This window comes from Motacilla alba, chromosome 13 (genome assembly GCF_015832195.1).
Source record: "Motacilla alba alba isolate MOTALB_02 chromosome 13, Motacilla_alba_V1.0_pri, whole genome shotgun sequence".
Classification (NCBI taxonomy): domain Eukaryota; kingdom Metazoa; phylum Chordata; class Aves; order Passeriformes; family Motacillidae; genus Motacilla; species Motacilla alba.
The window spans coordinates 3,574,124-3,592,345 of NC_052028.1; the positions used below are offsets into that span (position 1 = coordinate 3,574,124).

The 18,222-nt window shown below is 38.6% G+C and overlaps 1 protein-coding gene across 2 annotated transcripts in view; it reads right to left on the reverse strand.

The window, feature by feature from the left end:
• DOCK2 (dedicator of cytokinesis 2) overlaps positions 1-18,222 on the reverse strand; it is a 161,370-nt gene that overhangs the window by 100,805 nt on the left and 42,343 nt on the right. For both annotated transcript variants that reach the window (XR_005258503.1, XM_038149792.1), the window contains exon 26: positions 3,663-3,811. Coding sequence is in view for 1 of the 2 variants with exons in the window: in XM_038149792.1 (XP_038005720.1) it covers positions 3,663-3,811 (149 nt within the window). In the remaining variant the exon portion in view is untranslated. The remainder of the gene's footprint in view (positions 1-3,662; positions 3,812-18,222) is intronic.

Here is an 18,222-nt window from a genome sequence, read left to right on the forward strand (position 1 = left end):
ATGGCACTGTGTGGGCAGCCACAGAGGAAACGGGCTCTGCACCAGCCAGATCCTGTGTGCTCACTCCCTGGTGCACCCAGTTCTGTAACTTATATTCCTTCTTTGAAACACACACACAAATAAAGGCACAAATAAAAGGATAACAATTTCTTTTTTAAACCATAACTCATAATCCTGCATTGTTCTGGCTGAAAAGTCTCTGCAGAAGACCTTAAGGTAATTGGCCCTGAAAGAACATGCAGAACTCCTGACAACATTCCTTTGAAATTCTCTTTTGTTAAAGCCTTAAGATCTGCCATAAGTTAGGGAAATGCTTAAAAATTTCTTTACAATTCTAAAATGCTTCCAGGCTTGTTTGCCAGCTTAAAATGCAACTGCTACCAATTACTGACAATGCAGAGACCAGGAAAGGATTCTTCATCTCTCTTGCACTTATAGGCAACCAAGATTTCGCTGCATATTCCAAGACAAGGCATTTACCATTACATTTAATTTTGTAAGCACTATAAATAAAAAAATTGTTCTGATTCAGTAAATATTAAAACATAGCATATATATCAGATTAGAGACAAAGTCACCTCATGAAGGACTGCCAGACTGCATGAAGCAAAGTGTTGTAAAGAGGGAAAAGGGAAGTGGTTTTAATTAAAATAGAAACAAAAAATCACTGATTTCACCATGACCTTCATCAATTACTCACTTGCAGTTCTAAGATTTAACTGCATTTCACAGGTGCTTGAAGCCCAATCTCAAGCTACAAAGCTAATTTCAGACATGATTAAATCAAAACAATGCCATTTATGTCCAAAAGTTGTTTGCTGAAGAGGAATCTTAAAATCAAACCTAGGCATCTCACTGAGATACCCAACAGTGACTGTCTAGTCATAAAAATAAACATACAAAAACAACACAAACCAGAGACTTTAACAACATGCTGGCTACCTGCAGAACCCAGCAGTGAGGCAGCAGCTGAAGAAAATAGCATTTGAACACAAGGATCTGATGATTCCCATGTTCCCACTCGCTAAACAATGTGAGGCACAACAGTAGAGCAGAGCTGGTAATATCAAAATATCCTTTCCTTTGACAAAGAAAACATATTCTTCAAAAATTCTATAACTGCTTCAAAGATCACCTCACAGTATAAATTTTCACCACATGAAACAGAACAACTACTGCTGTTTTTTCTTCCCTGTCCTTTGTGTGCCTTCTATTTCTGGTGACTTTCACAGAATAAATGCAATGCAAAAATATCAAAGTTTCCAAAAAGTTTTGAATACTAGTCTGAAACAAGGTTTCTCGACTGAGACGGAAAAAACAGAAGAAATAGGGACAAGACATTAGTGTTATTAATATTGTAACATGATTCTGCCAGTAAAGGCTGAAGTTTTCTCCCTTAGCAGGTCAAACCATCCATTTTCTTAGAAGGAGGCTCAGAAATGGTAGGGAATGAATTGTTGAATAGAAAACTGCATTCATCTTAGGGTTCAAGTGCTCAATCCCAGCTGAAACAATTTGGTTAATTCCCAAACCAAGTGTCTGTATCTAGATCACAGTGAATAAAGGCATCCTGAAGGACACTGCCCAAACAATAACTTCGCCATATGTGAACTCTTTCGATTGCCTACAGGTTACAAAGTATTTACTGCTGCAAGGCAAACACAGCCTTGAAACAAGAGTTCTCACTTTAGCTGGAAAATAAACATGTGTGTTACACTCCAGAGAAATCTGTAGTGGCTCTTAAAGACAAGTGACTGTGTGATCCTTGGATGCTGCTGTGTTCCCATCCTTTGCTCCTTTTTCCTCCTTCAGCTAAGTCATCTCAATAGAAGATTTTCATACTGAAGCAGGATCAGTGTTTGGTGAAAAAAAATGAGGTAAGAATCCATGGATTCCTCTGTCAAGGAAGGAGAAAGCTGCACATTTGCTGTTGTGGTTACAAAGGCCGGTGTTACAGTTAGTGACACATGCTTTATATATTTTAAAATCCAAATTTGCTCCTCTTATTGCCAGAGGCAGGCCAGGGTATGGACTTTCTGCAACAGAAGCATCTGGTTCTTTTGTTGCTACCCCAACTATTCTACAATATTTCAATGGAGTACGATGCCTCTAGAGGGCTCAGCACGTTCTGATACCACTGCTGGACTTACCCTTATCCCAAGGGGCTTTTCTCCTTGTATCAGAAATGCATCAGTGTTCACTGCAAGCACTCTGCAGATAATGGTGACCCAAACACCTCACAGAGAATCTCCAGTCTACCTTCCTTGAAAGAAACTATTGCAGAAATGCCACTTCTGTTGAACAAATTTCAATATCTTTTTTTTTTAAATGTATGTATTTTAAATTCTCAGCAATTCTGCTGTTCTGCATAATGTTCTCACTCACACAAAGATGAGCTACGAAACCATATTTTCAGTAGGCTTTAATGAGTCTTTTACATGTCAGCAACTGCTGCTATGGGCAGCAACTGTTAAATTCAAAAATAAACTTCAATTATGTGGCACACACAGAGAAAGTATTAGTGCATCTTGCTTTACAACTGTGTTTTACCTTACAAAGGATACAGTGACAAAACTGGTTACTTTGCATTATAGCCTTATGAGATGATGGCTTCAATTTTTGCCCTATCACGGTTTCACCATTTATCTTAAGAATTACATTTCAGATTTAAATGTTCCAATATTTCTTTTGTATCCCCTTGGATCAATCCCTCCTGAACTGCTTAAGTCTAAACCAATGAGGCAAATAGCTCATAATACACATGGAAAGATTGCCCTGTGCAAACTGAAAAGCCTCAGCAGTATCAAAGATTTTTATGAAATCAAGATATATGCTGTAATGATTTCATTTACTAGGAAATGATCCAGGGAGCCACAGTAAAAAACTTCTAAAATGACAGCTTGCCTTAATCCAAAGTCTGAAAAGTTTGAGCACCTGTATCAGAAAACTATAGTTGAGGAAAAATCAGCATATATTCACAGGTTAAGGAAATTACAGCTTTCTTAAAGCAATTTATTATAATGTTTTCTCAGAATAAATTCCTCAAATTATTGAGAAGTTTCACTGAATAACCTACTGCTTATTAAAAAGTTAGGGAATAAAAAGTCAATTGAATGTTCTCTCAAATGAGGAAAAAAAGAACCACCCAGATGAAAATTTCAGTGATCCAAAATGTCAGAAGTCTGATAAAGAAACTACAGTCTCCAAGTGAAGTATAGTAAAGAGTAATGTGTTTTATCCAGACACTGCTGAAAGCAGAAACCACACCCTACAACATTTGTACAGTGAAAAGCATTTGTTTCAGAAACTACAGGGTTTTTTAAAAAGGAGCAAGATGAAATTTGAAATTTATTCTGTATAATCAAAACAATTACAGAATAATTGAAAAGTTGTGGTTGGAAGGGACCTTGCAAGGTTGTGTAGTCCAACCCCGTGCAGTGAGCAGAGACATCTTCAACTGAATGAGCTTACTCAGAAGTCAGTATTCATCTTCAATACCTCAACTGCCCTTTGGTTTGAGTTTATGAAAAATAGAAGAAAAGTTCAATTTGCCACTGACTTGTACTAAATATTTGAAAGAGATTAATCATCATCAATAATTTACTTCCTAATCAGCTCAGGCTTTCTACAGGCTTGGGCTCTACATCATCATCAATACTTACAGGGTCTTGACAGCTCAGAACCTCCAGGATGCTGTTAAGTAATTCAACACAGTACTTCCTCTCCTGCACCTGGAGCTGCTGATCCTCCTTCTGTTCCAGTAATTCCCTCAGCTCTTTTGTAATCACAGGAAGCAGAATGTCCCTGCATTCTGAAAGAAAGCAAATTATCTTAACTACAAATATCAATGAAATAATATGTGCAAAGAAACCCTCCCCCAAACAGTGACACAAAATATGCTTTAACAGCCACAGTCCCAACGTGGAATTGTTGATTTTCCAGTCATGCCTTGGGAATATTCCAAACTTGTGTGGTATTTTCATAAGTCAACAGTATTTTCATATATCAAAACCAAAAGTTCCCGATAAAAATAATTTTCTTCAGTTAAATTCTGAGCGCTGTTCAGCTTCTATCAAACACTTGGAGATAAATTACTCATGTACAAAGCATCTTGAAATCAATTGTGTTTAAGTAATGGCATGATTTTAGTGCAAGAAAATTACTGTATTTATTAACTTACTTCTGAAAATAAGATTCAAATGGCAGAACTATGTACATAATTTTTGAAACCTTTCTTTTGAAGGCACATAAAGGAATGCAGACAAAGAAAAGACTAATGAAAGGCATATCAAACCTGTGCTAGTGAGAGCTGTGCATACATTCATCCTTATTTAGATTTAAGGAAGCTGACTCAAATATGAAGTTATGTTCCAAACTCACACATACACTGACTTTTTAAGAGGGAGGTGCTTATAGGAAATGTCAGGAGTACAAAATGCACCCATTTGAAATAACTTTAATGACAGCAATATCCATCCAGGAATAAAAAAACCCCAACAAAATATACTTTTAAAAAAGAATGATTTAGAGCACCTGGACACACAGTGCACTCCCTGATAAAGAGTGGCAGGGTGAGATATGGTGAAACTTTATCCAATGGGATTTAAAACAAGCCAGGGGCTCAGAATGCCCCCAGAATAAGGGCATTAGTACAGGAAGACAGAAGGGTGAGAGAAGGAAGAAAAGAAAGAGACAAATAGAGAGAAGAGTAAAGGGAGAAAAATACAGGAACGGGGTGGGGAGAGAGAGACAAAGGGAAAGAGAGAGGAGCCCCCGGAGTCAGAGATCAGTCCTCATGGAGGTAATGATCAATGCTCAGTTTATTGCAAATCTGAGGGCACATTTATACTAGTGGCATGGGAATATACTTGACTGGATACAAAGCAAGGCAGAAAGCTAACATAGACTTAGTCACATAGCAGATCTTAGTAGAGGTATCAGTAGAACATTTTGCTCCATATCTTCTTTGCTCATCCTCGGAACATCCTGCTTCACATCCCTTCTCCTTGGGCACATCTTGGCAAGTGTGTCCATATTGTCTGTCCAAGGGCAGCACATCTCTGCTAGCACGTCTCTCTGCTAGCAAGCTCGCACGCAGGGTTGTGCAAGCAGGCCTCTCAGAGTAGGGTCTGCATAAAATGCTTTCTTCAGAAGAGAGAAAGAAAAAGAAAGAAAGGAAGAGGGAAAGGGGGAAAGGAATGGAAAGGAATGGAAAGGAATGGAAAGGAATGGAAAGGAGGTGATAACTGTCTGAATTTTGCAGATGAAGCAACAGAAGCAGTCTCTGCAGATTATTCTTATTTGGAGTAACAGTTCCAAGCTACATGAAGCCAAGAGCCTTTAATCATGTCTGAAGAGCAGCATAATTTCTTGCCTCAGAAAGTATCTCTACTCTTGGTAACTTTTTCTACAACTCTTATTGCAAGCTACAAGACAAATCGAACCCAATAACTAAATTACAAACTCACCAGTAAGACAGCAGTTAAAGAGCACATATCAACATAAGACCTGTTTGAACAGCAGCATAAAAATGAATTTCACAGAGCCTACAGTTCCTCTATGTGCCCAATTCTGCACAGGCATGCTGCCTGCTCTTCCTGCAGGCCACAGGCTCCCCTCTGCAGCAGCAACCAAAGGGCTGCTCTCACAGAGCACAGAGTGCAGCCCAGCAGCAGGGGATTCCAACCCTCCTAAAGCACTTCTGTGTGAGTTTGTGCTCATGGACACAGAGAACCTCCAGAAGGCAGGACTGGGAGCTTTGTGGTCACCAGCTGCAGACAGCAAATGTTATCAGTTTTCTGAAATTGAGATGTAATTCAGTACCTAGCAAACACTTTCTTGATTTGCTCATATGAACCACTTCTAACTAATTGTGAATGAAACAAATGCAATGTTATTAGCTGAAGCCAAAACTAAACCAAGGAAACAGCATTAGCAACAAATAAAGTTACACGCAATACCTAAAAAACTTGCTGAAATGTGATAGAACCTTTTAAATAAAGGGTTTATACATTCAGTCAACAAAAAAAGTGCAAGTTATAAAAGAGATTATTAGCTCACTACTCTTGGAAAAGCTACTAAAAAAACCCTGAAGTTCTGTTTTCACTATTATCTGTGGAAACAGTTCTTCAAAAGTCTAAGGTTATCCAGGGAGGAAACAGATCTCACTATGATCAGTTCAGAATTAATTCATTCAGATTCTGACCAGTCAAAAATATTTAAGCTATATTTTGGATATTTTGGATATAGCACTTACTGCTAACCAAGTTCCATTTAATGATGCTTAGCAGAAGGACCACAAGTGTAAGAGTCTTACTGAAAGATGGCACAGGTTTAACAGATTTTAAAGTGGATCAGATGAAGTAAAAAATGGAATCACAAGCCAAGCAAGCAGTTCAGGCTGGATGTAAGGAAAAGCCTCTCCCTCACAGGGACAGCCAAGCTGCAGAACTAACAAGTTGCACAGTCTGTCCTGGAACAACCTGCTCTGACCTCAGAGCTGACCTCATGCTGAGCTGGAGGTTGGACTGGACACATTCCCAGATTCCTTCCAAGTATTCTTCAGCTATTCTAGGATCCTTGATTGCCAAAACTGCTAATCAGAGGTGGTGTGGCAGGAGCTTGGTGCACTGCAAATGACCAGCTTACAATGAAAATTCAGGAACTGAACAGAGAAGACAAGGATAGCAACTAAGTGCCACAACACAGCAAGAAATTGACAGGAGATCCCGAATCTCTGCAAAATGGACCGAGACTGTCAGGAAGTTTGGAACAAAGTTACATATATGCCTGTATACATAAATAATGACATTTTTGGAGCTTGTTACTGTGGTCTCAAACGTCAAGGTGTCCTATATCAAAAGAGATTATATCAAACTCATTACTCTAAAGGCAGATAGGTGAAACCCATTTCTGGTCATTTCAATCCCGAGAACTTGCACAGCATCTGTAGTGAGGCATAAAAACTGTTTCACATATATTTAACCTGTATGGAATTAAATATATAGTGAAATTTCTATTTCCTGGTCTCCACTCTGCTCCATCCCTGTGTTCCTTTCCAGATTCTCTGACTGTGTGCAGGACATGCTGAAGGAATGATTCAGCACCAGCTAAACCCCACATTCCTCTACAGCATTGTGGATCCCATACACCAAGCAAACCCTGGGCAGTAAAACTCACCTGCATCCCCCTCCCTACCTGAACTCTGCAGTTACAGCAGAGTTCTACCCATGGCAAGACTGTGCCACAAGTTCTCTGCTCTCAACGTGCTCTGTATAAATTACACTTTGAATAAGGATTCATAACCTACTCTAACAATCTGCAACAGACACAGTAACAGCTACAACTAATTCAACATGAAGATGAACATATTTAGACAAACACATTCAACCTTTAACTAATCTGCAATGACATGTAGAAATACAGATTCCAAATCAGCAGCATGTGAGAAATTCAGCTGGCAACTCTTTCCCCACAACTACCATTCTTAAAAATAATGCCTTGAAAACACTTGCACTTCAAAAGGCATCAGTAGGGAGTGCTATGCTAACAGGCTGCTCATAACAGCAAAGTTCAAAGCCACATCACATTATGTGACATCTCAGCCACTTTTCACCTCTCACAAAGATGATGGAAGATTCTTTGCACATTCCAGTCTCATATCTGCCAGGATAAACATACTTATTGCTCTCACTCCTTCAAAATAATATCCAGCTCAATTTTAAGCTATTAGATGTCCCTTTGAACTGTCTGACAGTTAGCAAATACAAAAATTCCTTTGGGGTAGCTTTCAAAGTTACCAGGAGCAACTGGATAATGAAAACCTATACCTAATGAGCTTTATTTCAAAAGCAAAGTAAAAGACTAAACTGAGAAAAGTCATTGACAAGAGGAATCCTTTCTTCTAGATAAAGTACATTTTTAATTTGTCCTCATATAGAAAATAAAACCCTAGGATTCAAGGTAAGTGTTATGGGTATATTAATCACCAAATTACACCTGACTTCACATGCCAGGGATGCCCATTTGATCAACAAGCAGGAAACATAAATGAGATCTTAACTAACAACTTGCACCAAACACCTTAAAAAGGAGTGGGAGCAAACTATATTGAATTTAAAACTCCTCCACAGCAGCCTTCAGAGGTCACTTAAAGCTTCCTCCCAGAATGCAAAATGCCTGCTGCTGTCTACAACTCATTTAAAACCCACACACATGTATTTTGGTGAAAGAATCAAGTCTTTGACATAATTTCTCTCCCATACAGAGCCATTCCATACTCTTTAAACATGGAGAAGGCAAGGTTTCTTGTCCTGACCAAATTTTCTTATTGTACTGAGGGAGCAGCTGAGGCAGAAGGTACAATTGGTTTCCCCCAGTTTTTAGAGCTAATTATTCTGCAAGCTTCAGCAATCCCAGCTGTACTTGGCAATATAAATTAAGATTGTATCCATATTTGATACATATAGAATCTCTTAAACGGACTTAACATATGCAGCTGATCAATTATTTACAGGGTATTTTCAGATGTGAACAATGTTGAAGTGTCAAGCTACATGGAAATTCAAAGGTTGTTTAACTCTTCTTAGCTATATTATTTCCTTTTACAAAAAGTCAAACTTTCCATCAATACTAATATGAAAAGAATCAATAGATTTTAGTAAGAAAATTAATTTTTGGTGTTAATTAATTTGGTTAGTATTAATGCTTTATGTATATATTTTTTGACTGGCTGCTAGATGAACTCAGCTTTTTGATTTTACAGGAAAATTACTTAATTTTTGTAATGTACTTCTAGGACATTATTCATAAATAGAAGAAAAGGAAAAACTAATTAAGTTTTAGAAGATCCCTACCAGTTGAAATAATCCCATATGAGGATGAACTTCTAAGATATTCTGAAAAACACATGCTATCCATTTCCAAAAATGGAAAAAAACCCAGTATTAGTAGCAAGATAGGCCTGAGTTCAGCCCAAGCCTGCAGGTGGACTAAAGTAAATATAGACCTGTAGTTGCTTCCTTGTATCTTTGAAAACCCAGCTAAAACTATTTCACTAGGGCATGACATAAAATATGAAATTCTTGTACTATCTTGGGGCAAAGAAAAGGTTATTGAACCAGTTTATAAATTTCTGATTCCAATACTAAGGTATCACTGCACAAGTTACGTAAGGAAAACGAGCCAAGTGCTTGTTTAAACATCAGCAATTCACTGGCCTGGGAAAAGGAGAAAAGAAGAAAAGAAAATGGTGGAAGACTGTAATTGAAAAAATAGCTAAAATAAAATTCAATGTTATAGTTGATGATTTAGGCTCATCACTGGATGCACCCCAGCAAGGCTGCAGACGGCACTGAGCTGGGCAGGAGGGCTCTGCAGAGGGACCTGGCCAGGCTGGAGGGATGGACCAAGCCAGCAGGGGGAAGTGCCAGGTGCTGTGCTCCAGGCAGGAGGGACCTGGAGAGGCTGGGGACACCTGAACATGGCCCAGGTGTGCCCAGGTGGACCAGAGGCTGAGGGCACCTGGCCTGTCCCAGCCAGGGTGTGGCAGCAGGAGCAGGGCAGGGACTGTCCCCTGTGCTGGGCACTGCTCTGGCCACACCTTGAGGGCTCTGCCCACTCCTAGGGCAAGAAAGGCACTGAGGGGCTGGGGCCAGGCAGGAGAAGGGGATGGAGCTGGGAGTGGGCTGGAGCTCAGTCTGATGAGGAGGGGCTGAGGGAGCTGGGGGGTTCAGCCTGGAGAAAAGGAGGCTTGGGGGGGACCTTCCTCCTCTACAACTCCCTGAGAGTGTAGAATGTTGCTCTTCTCAAGTAGCAGAAACTGCCTCAGGGGGTGTCCAGTCCTGGCCCAGGCTGCCCAGGGTACTGGTGGAGTCACCAGCCCTGGAGAAATTTAAAAGATGGGTGGAAGTGGGGACACGGTTTAGTGGCAGACTTGGCAGGGTTATGTTTACAGTTGGACTCATTCTTAAGGGTCTTTTCCAACCTAAACAAATTTCTAAGTCTGTGATGAAGCAATTCACATTCTCACACCTCCTTCCATGCCCCAAGAAAGCTCAAGACAGACAAGGGAGAGACATGGAGAGGGGAAGATACCTATTTAAAAACTAGCTGCTTTCTTTGCTGGTTGATAAATAATGTAAGAACATTGCCAACAATCTATTCTTTAATGTTCAAAAGCATGAAAAATCCCAACTGTTCTGGCTGGTTTTATTCTAGCTGCCCCAACTTTTATTTGAACACATAAAACATCAACATACAGTTTGAGCATCTTGCATTTTCTTCATCAAGGTCTGTCAAAAGATTTAGTATTGTGCATATTCATCAATCCCAAATTCCAGCCACTTCTTGGAGAGGTTCCCTGGCAGCACCTTCCTGCATAAGGACAGGTAGATCCATTGTTGTCCAAGATTAAGGAGTCATGTGTTTTCTATTTTGGGTTTGGTTGGGGTTTTTGACCCTTCTATTCACCTCATTCCCTTTGGAAGATACCTAATGATTTCTTATGTACCAGGTAAATGAAATTCAAACTCTTAAGTCATTAATGCAATCATGTCATTAAAAAAGACATTTGGGTCTCCTTCAGCAAAAATCACAGACGGGTTTCATTCCTGACTGCCTCATACGTGCAGCCAAAATGGTAATAAAGATTTAACACCACTTTTGTCTCCCTTAGGAAACACTTCTCTTGATTCCCTGGCATGCCTGTAGTCATATCCATCTGTTAGGATGGCTTCATGCCCACTTAAAAACTGGCATGCCAATTTAATAAGGACATAGGTGTCATCTGAATACAGATTTAGAACAAAGCCTTAAAAATAAAGCCAGTGAACAACATTCTTTCAATGAGGTGAGACTTCTGATGGCAGCCAATGCTCAATTAAAGCACTGTGCTTCTTCACAAAGGACATCTGTTCACAACTGCAGCAATCTTTCTGTTAAAAGTCTTCCCTCTTTGTTGCTTGCAGTTTAACTCTTTGGTTTACTGGGAAGGCCCAGAGTAATGATTTTAAAATGGTATATTTTTCATTCATTGTTGAATCCTAATTAAAAATTCACAGCTTAGATAAGAGCCACAGAAAGGAAGGTATCACAGGTTGTCTCTGTCATATTTTCTGAAAATTCCCTTCACCAGGATTTCTTCTCCTGGGAAGCTGAGAAGCCTCAGAGAAAAATGAAAACAATAATTATCTGACTTACTTCTCCCGTGTTTTGCTGCTTTGGAATGTGGTTGGAAATTGTTTTATCCAACATGTAAATTGTTTTTACTTAATGACCAATCACTGTCCAGCTGTGTCAGAGCTCTGGAGAAGCATGAGTTTTTCATTATCATTCTTTGTAGCCCCCTGTAAGGATCCTTTCTCTATTCTTCAGCATAGTTTAGTAAAGTAGAATAGAATAGAATAGAATAGAATAGAATAGAATAGAATAGAATAGAATAGAATAGAATAGAATAGAATAGAATAGAATAGAATAATAAATCAGCCTTCTGAGAACATGGAGTCAGATTCAGTAATTTCCTTCTTCATCCTGGGGACCCAGAAAATACCACAGCAGGTCACCTACAGATTCTGACAGCACTGCAAGATGCAAATTCTCTTTGTGCCCTGGACTCTAACAGGAACATGAAGGCAGGAGAAACACAGGATGCTGGGAGGCCAGCACTCAGCAGCTGCTGGCAGCTCAGTGTCAGCAGGTGAGGCAGGACACAGAGCAGCACCCCCAGCCCAGCTCAGCACTGACCCAGGAGCAGCTGCACTGGTCTGCACCTGCCAGCTTGCAGGTGTGTGTTGAAGTGTCCCCACTTGTGAGGGCTGAGCAATGCCAGGCACTCCAGGGCAGCCTGGACTTCCAGCACAGCTCTGCTCTAGCCAAGAGAGCATTCCCAGCTCTCGGTGCTTTTCCAGCTTGCAGGCATTGCAGGCTGCCAGGCAGGCACAGCCTTGTCAGCACATCCTCTCTGGCACATTCACATCTTAGGTCCCTTCCAACCCAGGCCATCCTATGATTCTGCGAATTTTCACATTTCCTCATTTCATTTTGCTGACACCCAACATGTGTCATTATCAAGTGCTTTAATATGTTTTTGATCTCTCTTTTCTATTGAAAGTAATTATAAACCACGTTTTACACATACATTTAGAAGTTCATTGTTAAAACTAGTTTGCCTAATTTGATTCTCCTCCACACAACAGGATTTTAAAAAAATGTAACTGCAAAAAGGCCATAATGGGTCAAGTCTAACAAAAAGTTATCAGTTGCAATATCAAGCAAGTCTCCTACTCATTCATAAACACAAGTAATGACTTTAGTCCACATATGTTCATCACAAATGTATGCAGATAAACACCTACAGATATGTAGGTATTTATGCCATACTTATCTATACCAAAATATTGCAGCAATAGGACTGGCAAAAGATGAATGCTTGAAATATAGGACTTGAAGTAATTTTTCAGGCAAGGTACCCCTGAAAAGCACTCCAATAAATAAAAAGCCAAATGCAAAATTCAAGACTGAATCTACAGGATAGACTGAGTTTCTATACAGAACCTTTTTAAAGCAATATATGATCAGTGACTGATTTCCATTTTTTCCCAGTAGCTAAAAACAGCAGAGTCAGATGCAAGTTCAAGTATTTAAAAAATGTTTTGAAGTTGTGTTGAACACAGGGAAGGGGGAAAAATCAGAGAAAACCCCCAGAAAACCCCGAAAACTTAGGCTTAGGAACTCTTGTCAGTAGGAACCAACCTGTAAGATCATAATAGTAAAAATCAATATCTGACACTCAACCCTGACCAAAATAACTAAACTGAAAGATGCTTAACCAGAAATTACTTCTCCTTCTGCTTTTTTTAAACCTTTTTTCTTAATAACCCTGAAGGTAAAAATGATATGCTATACCAACACAAACTAGCAACCATATTCAGTTTGTGAAATGAAACCAAGTATTTCACGGGTAAAACTCAGTAATGTCCACAAGTTGGGAAATCAGTGTGGTTAGGGGTGTGTGCAGTACTTCTCTTGTTTAAACAGTAATTGAATAGAAAGAGTTCTTCAGTGAGGAAAAAAGAAATTGCTACAGTCTCAGCATTTCTTCTGGCAGCTGGCAAATTAACCCCTGGTGCTAACATATGTCTGTTGCTGCTGTTCTTCCAAAATCAGCAAGTGGTTTGCATATGCTGAACATGCAGCAGCCGTGTCTGGAGCCACAGCCAGCACAGGGCCTGCATTTCCAGCCAAGACAAGTCCAATTCCCACCCTGCCAGTGACCATCTGTGTGCCCTACTTAGAGCTCCTGCTCCTTGGGGTGATCTCAGCTCTGCTGCAGCACAAACACCTCTGCAGGGCTGGACCATGAGGGAATACATCATCCAAAGCACCACTATCAAACATACACCTTTCATCCTGTGTTGAAGCACTTCATATTCATTTCTCACCAATAAAAAACAGTTCTCTCAAGGCTATTCATTGACAAGTTTCAGCATGACATTGTGGCCTCAGCTTTCTTTACAGAGAGCAGCAGGCACAAGTTTCCCAAGGATTTTTCCTGGGGAAGGCAGTGAGAACCTCAGAGAAGAAGGGAAAACAATTCTTATCTCTATTCACTGCTCCTGTTGTTGTTGCACATGTGGAATGTGTTATGGAGATTGTTTACCAAAATTGATTTGTTTAATTGGACACTGGTGGGTGTTGTTCTGAGTGATTAGCCAATCACTCAAAGCTGTGTCCTGGCTGTCTCACACAGTCACAGGATTTTCTTTAGTGTAGTATAATATGATATCTCTTTAGTATAGTTTTAATATAGTATTAGTGTATATAGTATGGTTTTAATAAAACAATTCAACTTTCTGCATCATGGGGTCAGATGCCAATCATTCCCTGCATTGGGGGCTCCCTGCATTCAATATAATGTCAGTAAATATTCCAGGCCCAGTTTAGAATAAACAACTAGCTCCAAATGCTGTAAACTCAGCAGCACTAACTACAATAAAAACTCCATGTGATTTATGCACAGCTATATCTTAATTTGTTATTTTCTCAGAAACAGAAAGATGGTGGGAGAATTTTGGCAATAACTTTCCTAAAAATAAACAAATGAAACAGTAACTCTTGAAAAGTAGTTTTACACAGAAATTAAACAATTCTAACAAAACCTCTTCACAACAGGGAGAGAATAATCCATTACATCCTACTAAACAGAGTGACAGATATGACAGGAGACAGTTTCTTACATCATAAAAGAGACTCTAAAATCCCATTAGAGATGTTTATATGAGACAAGGCAAGCATTTCTGTCACTTTGACATTTTTAAATAATAAAATATCAAATAATCTAAAAGCAAAGTGTCAAAAATTAAGCAGATTTCTTCTGACCAAAAATGACTTAATATTTTCTAAAGACAAAACTGTATAAAAGTCTGCTCACACATCCTGTTAGAACATCCCTAAATGCCTCTGTGAAAGTGCACAAGCAGTGGAAAGCATCCATCATCCTGCACTCAGCCCCTCAAACACCTGCACCCCCATAACTTCTCCAAGCTGTTGTTATAGTTGCAGAGTGGGAACAAGAAATCAATGCCTCTACAAAAAATGGCAATGTGATTTAAAGGTGTCTAAAAGTGCCTTAGTGCTGCAAGGCCTTTGAAGATCAATTACAGCAGAGGTGCACGGGACCATTTCCTATCTGATGAAAGCACTTCACAAGTCTACAGTGGAAATTTTGAATGCCTGGGAATACCTAGCAATAAATTCAGTTTACCCTCAAGGTTTCCAACTTCAAGTTCATGTGTGACTTATTTAATAAAGGCAAATTTCACTGACTTTTAAAATTTTTCTTCTAAAACACTTTCCCATGTTTTCACAAGTCTGCTTCTTTAGAAAATTCTGTGAATATCAATGGGTCAAAGAATAGAAATGTCAGTATATGCACCAATCGAATTATAAAGATAACACCTCTGGGAATGGATGTAAATTAATTGACCAACTGCAATGAACTACCTGGAAAGAGACTAAAGTCTGGAGGAAAAATGGATAATCTGAAACATACTCAAATTAATAGACTTCGCTGTAATTAGCAGTGTAGTTAAATATATTCCATATTCATGGCAGAAAAAAATACTACCTCTTCTAGATAAATGTGAACTTTAGTTAATGATACTGTTGGCAATCTTACCTTAATTATCATGCTGCACCCTATTCTGAGATAGCCTACATGTGCTTTCATTCTTGTTAATGACCTTCCAGCTCATTGAGTGCAGTAATGAATCAGGCGGTGTCTACACCCCCCACACACTTGGTTCTCTACCCAATTAATTTGAAAATCAATTGTATTTAATGTACAGCAAAAAAAAAGCACCTTTAGAATCTTCTATTTTAAACCACAGCATTGTAAATGAAAAAAGATTTGTTTGCTATTTACCGTGCACAGTATTACAACAGCACGGTACAGAAATGTTTCCATACCACTATAATATTATATATTGTATAAATAGATTTAATAATAATGTAATAATATTACATTTTATATTATGTAATGATATAGATACTTAATTGTGTATTGGTCTTTTCACATTCTTCAGTGCCTGCACTTAAACATGATGACTATGGTATTATACATATTATATATATATATATATATATAGAGATAGAGAGAGAGAGAGAGAGAGAGAGAGAGAGAGAGAGAGTATATATAGAGTATATATACTATATTACCCCTAGGGTAATTACAATGTGAAGGTTGAAAACAAAACAGAAATGCAAATAATCAAAAATATCATTTAGATAAAAAACCACCCTGTAATTATTTAAAGGATGATTTTCTGCTGTTAGTGATGTAGGGGGAACTCCAGAATTAAATACCCTAAAGGGTACATGGTGACAGCACTGAGGCAGCAGGAGCATTGTTAGCTGGCCATTCTGTGTTACAGGAATGGCAACTTCATGGAATGGCCTCAGGAAAAGGAAAATATTTTGGCAAGAGTCTATTTGGCCCTGACCAGGTTGCTCCAAGGATGGTGTAAAGGTATGCCTGCTACTCCAGTAAGAAAAAATAAAGTAAGAAAGCAAAGTTGTCCATTTCAGGCATTTTAAATTCTAAAATAATGACACTTCTAAATCCTACATTACCAGCATGGAGTGTTTTATTCTGTCACTTCATCAAACTACTGACATGCAAAATGTTTAAATGAATATTTTCTAGTTGGCAAAAATATTCTCTTGTTAGTACTATCATAACATAAGTCATGATATTGCTAAAACAATATGTCATGATTAAGCTAAAACAAACAGGGTATATTTAAATTTTATTTTTAAATGACAGCAACTTGATTTCTCTATTTTGGGCAAGTGCTTCTTCAGAGGACTTCTCTTGTTTTAATCTAATACATGAAAAAAAAAAACAACAATCCATTTCTCCAGACTCCTCTGAAAAGAACACAGGTAAGTATTATTATGTAATTATATACCAAGTATTATCAATTATTAATACAAGTATTAAGCGTCACAGTAAAAACATTTTAAGGTAGATCTTGCACATGTAATCCCCACAAGAACATAAACAAGCAGTTAATTTTTACATATTATGTAGTGGAGACGCTTTAGCTGCCAATTGCTAATGCAAGTTTGGATCACAATCCCCAGATATGCAGGATACAGGTGAAACAGCAGGGCTGGCAAATCCATCCAGTGTGATTTGCTGCCTTCATGCTCTCAGCTGCTTGGTTCTGCTGTCAAGTGCCTGATGTTAGCAAAAAAATGCTGGAGAGCTTTTGGGCAATACATTTTTTTATCTACAAATTTAAGACTAAATGAATCCACTAACTACCTGTCGGGGAAAAATTAAAATGTATTAATTATCTGATCAGCACTATGCAAAACCCACCATTTATTGGTTTTATAAAAGGTCCCCAGAATTAGAAATCCTCCTAGCAAAATTTCTTATTCATTATTACCTAAAAAATACAGAAACAGAAACTGTGCCCTCTGTTTAGAATTCACAATGCATCCTGAGGTAGACAATGCCATGATAGACCAGCTATTTATTTCAAGACATCAGACAAGCTGCATTTACAAGCAACCAGCAATCTATTATTATTATTTATCTGCAGTAGTAAAAGCTTGAGAGAGTATTTTGCATTAACAGACCTCAGCTAAAGGAAAGGCCTGTTAAACACGTGAAACAAGCACCACACTAAGCAGACTATAATGAAAGATTCTTGGGAATCCAAACCTCACTCTTTTCTCTTCTGGAACACACATGGGGTGGAAGAAAGGAGGTGTAGGATGCACACTAGTGAATAGAACTGTGAAGCACACAGTTATTGGATGCTCAACTGTTTCCCTTCTGAATATTTATTAGTGTTTATTCCTTATTATACAAGCCTGGGATCTGCTGTCCTGACCATCACTCCTGCTCTGTGAACCAATAACAACTGAGCTTTTTAAAGAAAAACTATTGAACAAAAAAAAAAAAAAAAAAAAAAAAAGTTTATAGCTTACACCTAATCTCTCAGTATTAAACACAGGGGAGCTGTCTGAACTCTAGTAAGATCAAGAGTTCAGGAGAGTGCCTTATTTATACCCAAGAGTCTTTCACTCTTGTGAGAGGATGTTTCTCCTTCTGGTCTTAATTCTGCTCACCACAAGCACCACAGATAAAACTGAGGCTGGCACTCCTGAGTTTAGAAGCAGCAGCAGTAAAGGCACCTCATACTGCAGTGATGTATCAGACTCTGCTTGTAAAACAGAAATACAGTCAACCACCAGAGCAAACTGGGAATGCAGGACTAAAACTGTTTGAAAATTAATTAGAATCTGCTCTTAATAGTTTGGATCAATGTCTGGAGATACGTAAGCTGCAGCTACTTGTGTTTCACCAATTCAAAGCAAATGTGAATTTACACATAGTTAAAAAATCACAGCTGTTGACCATGAAACTATTAACATAAAGAAAGGTTAAAATATTGTTTAATTTAATCTAAACATTAAAACCATCTACACTATTTTCTTGACTTTTTTCCCCAGGAAAACTACAATGGTCTTAAAACATAGCAGACACAGCTAGTTCTTGTTAAAGCTTACAATGTACAATTCAGTCTCAATGGAATGCAACACAGGTCTGAAAATAAAGTGTAATTTTTTATCTGTCCTGGCTACTTAGAACTGCATCACTCTCCTGGCAACTGAGAATGAGGTGAGCAAACCAATCCTCTCTCAATCTAC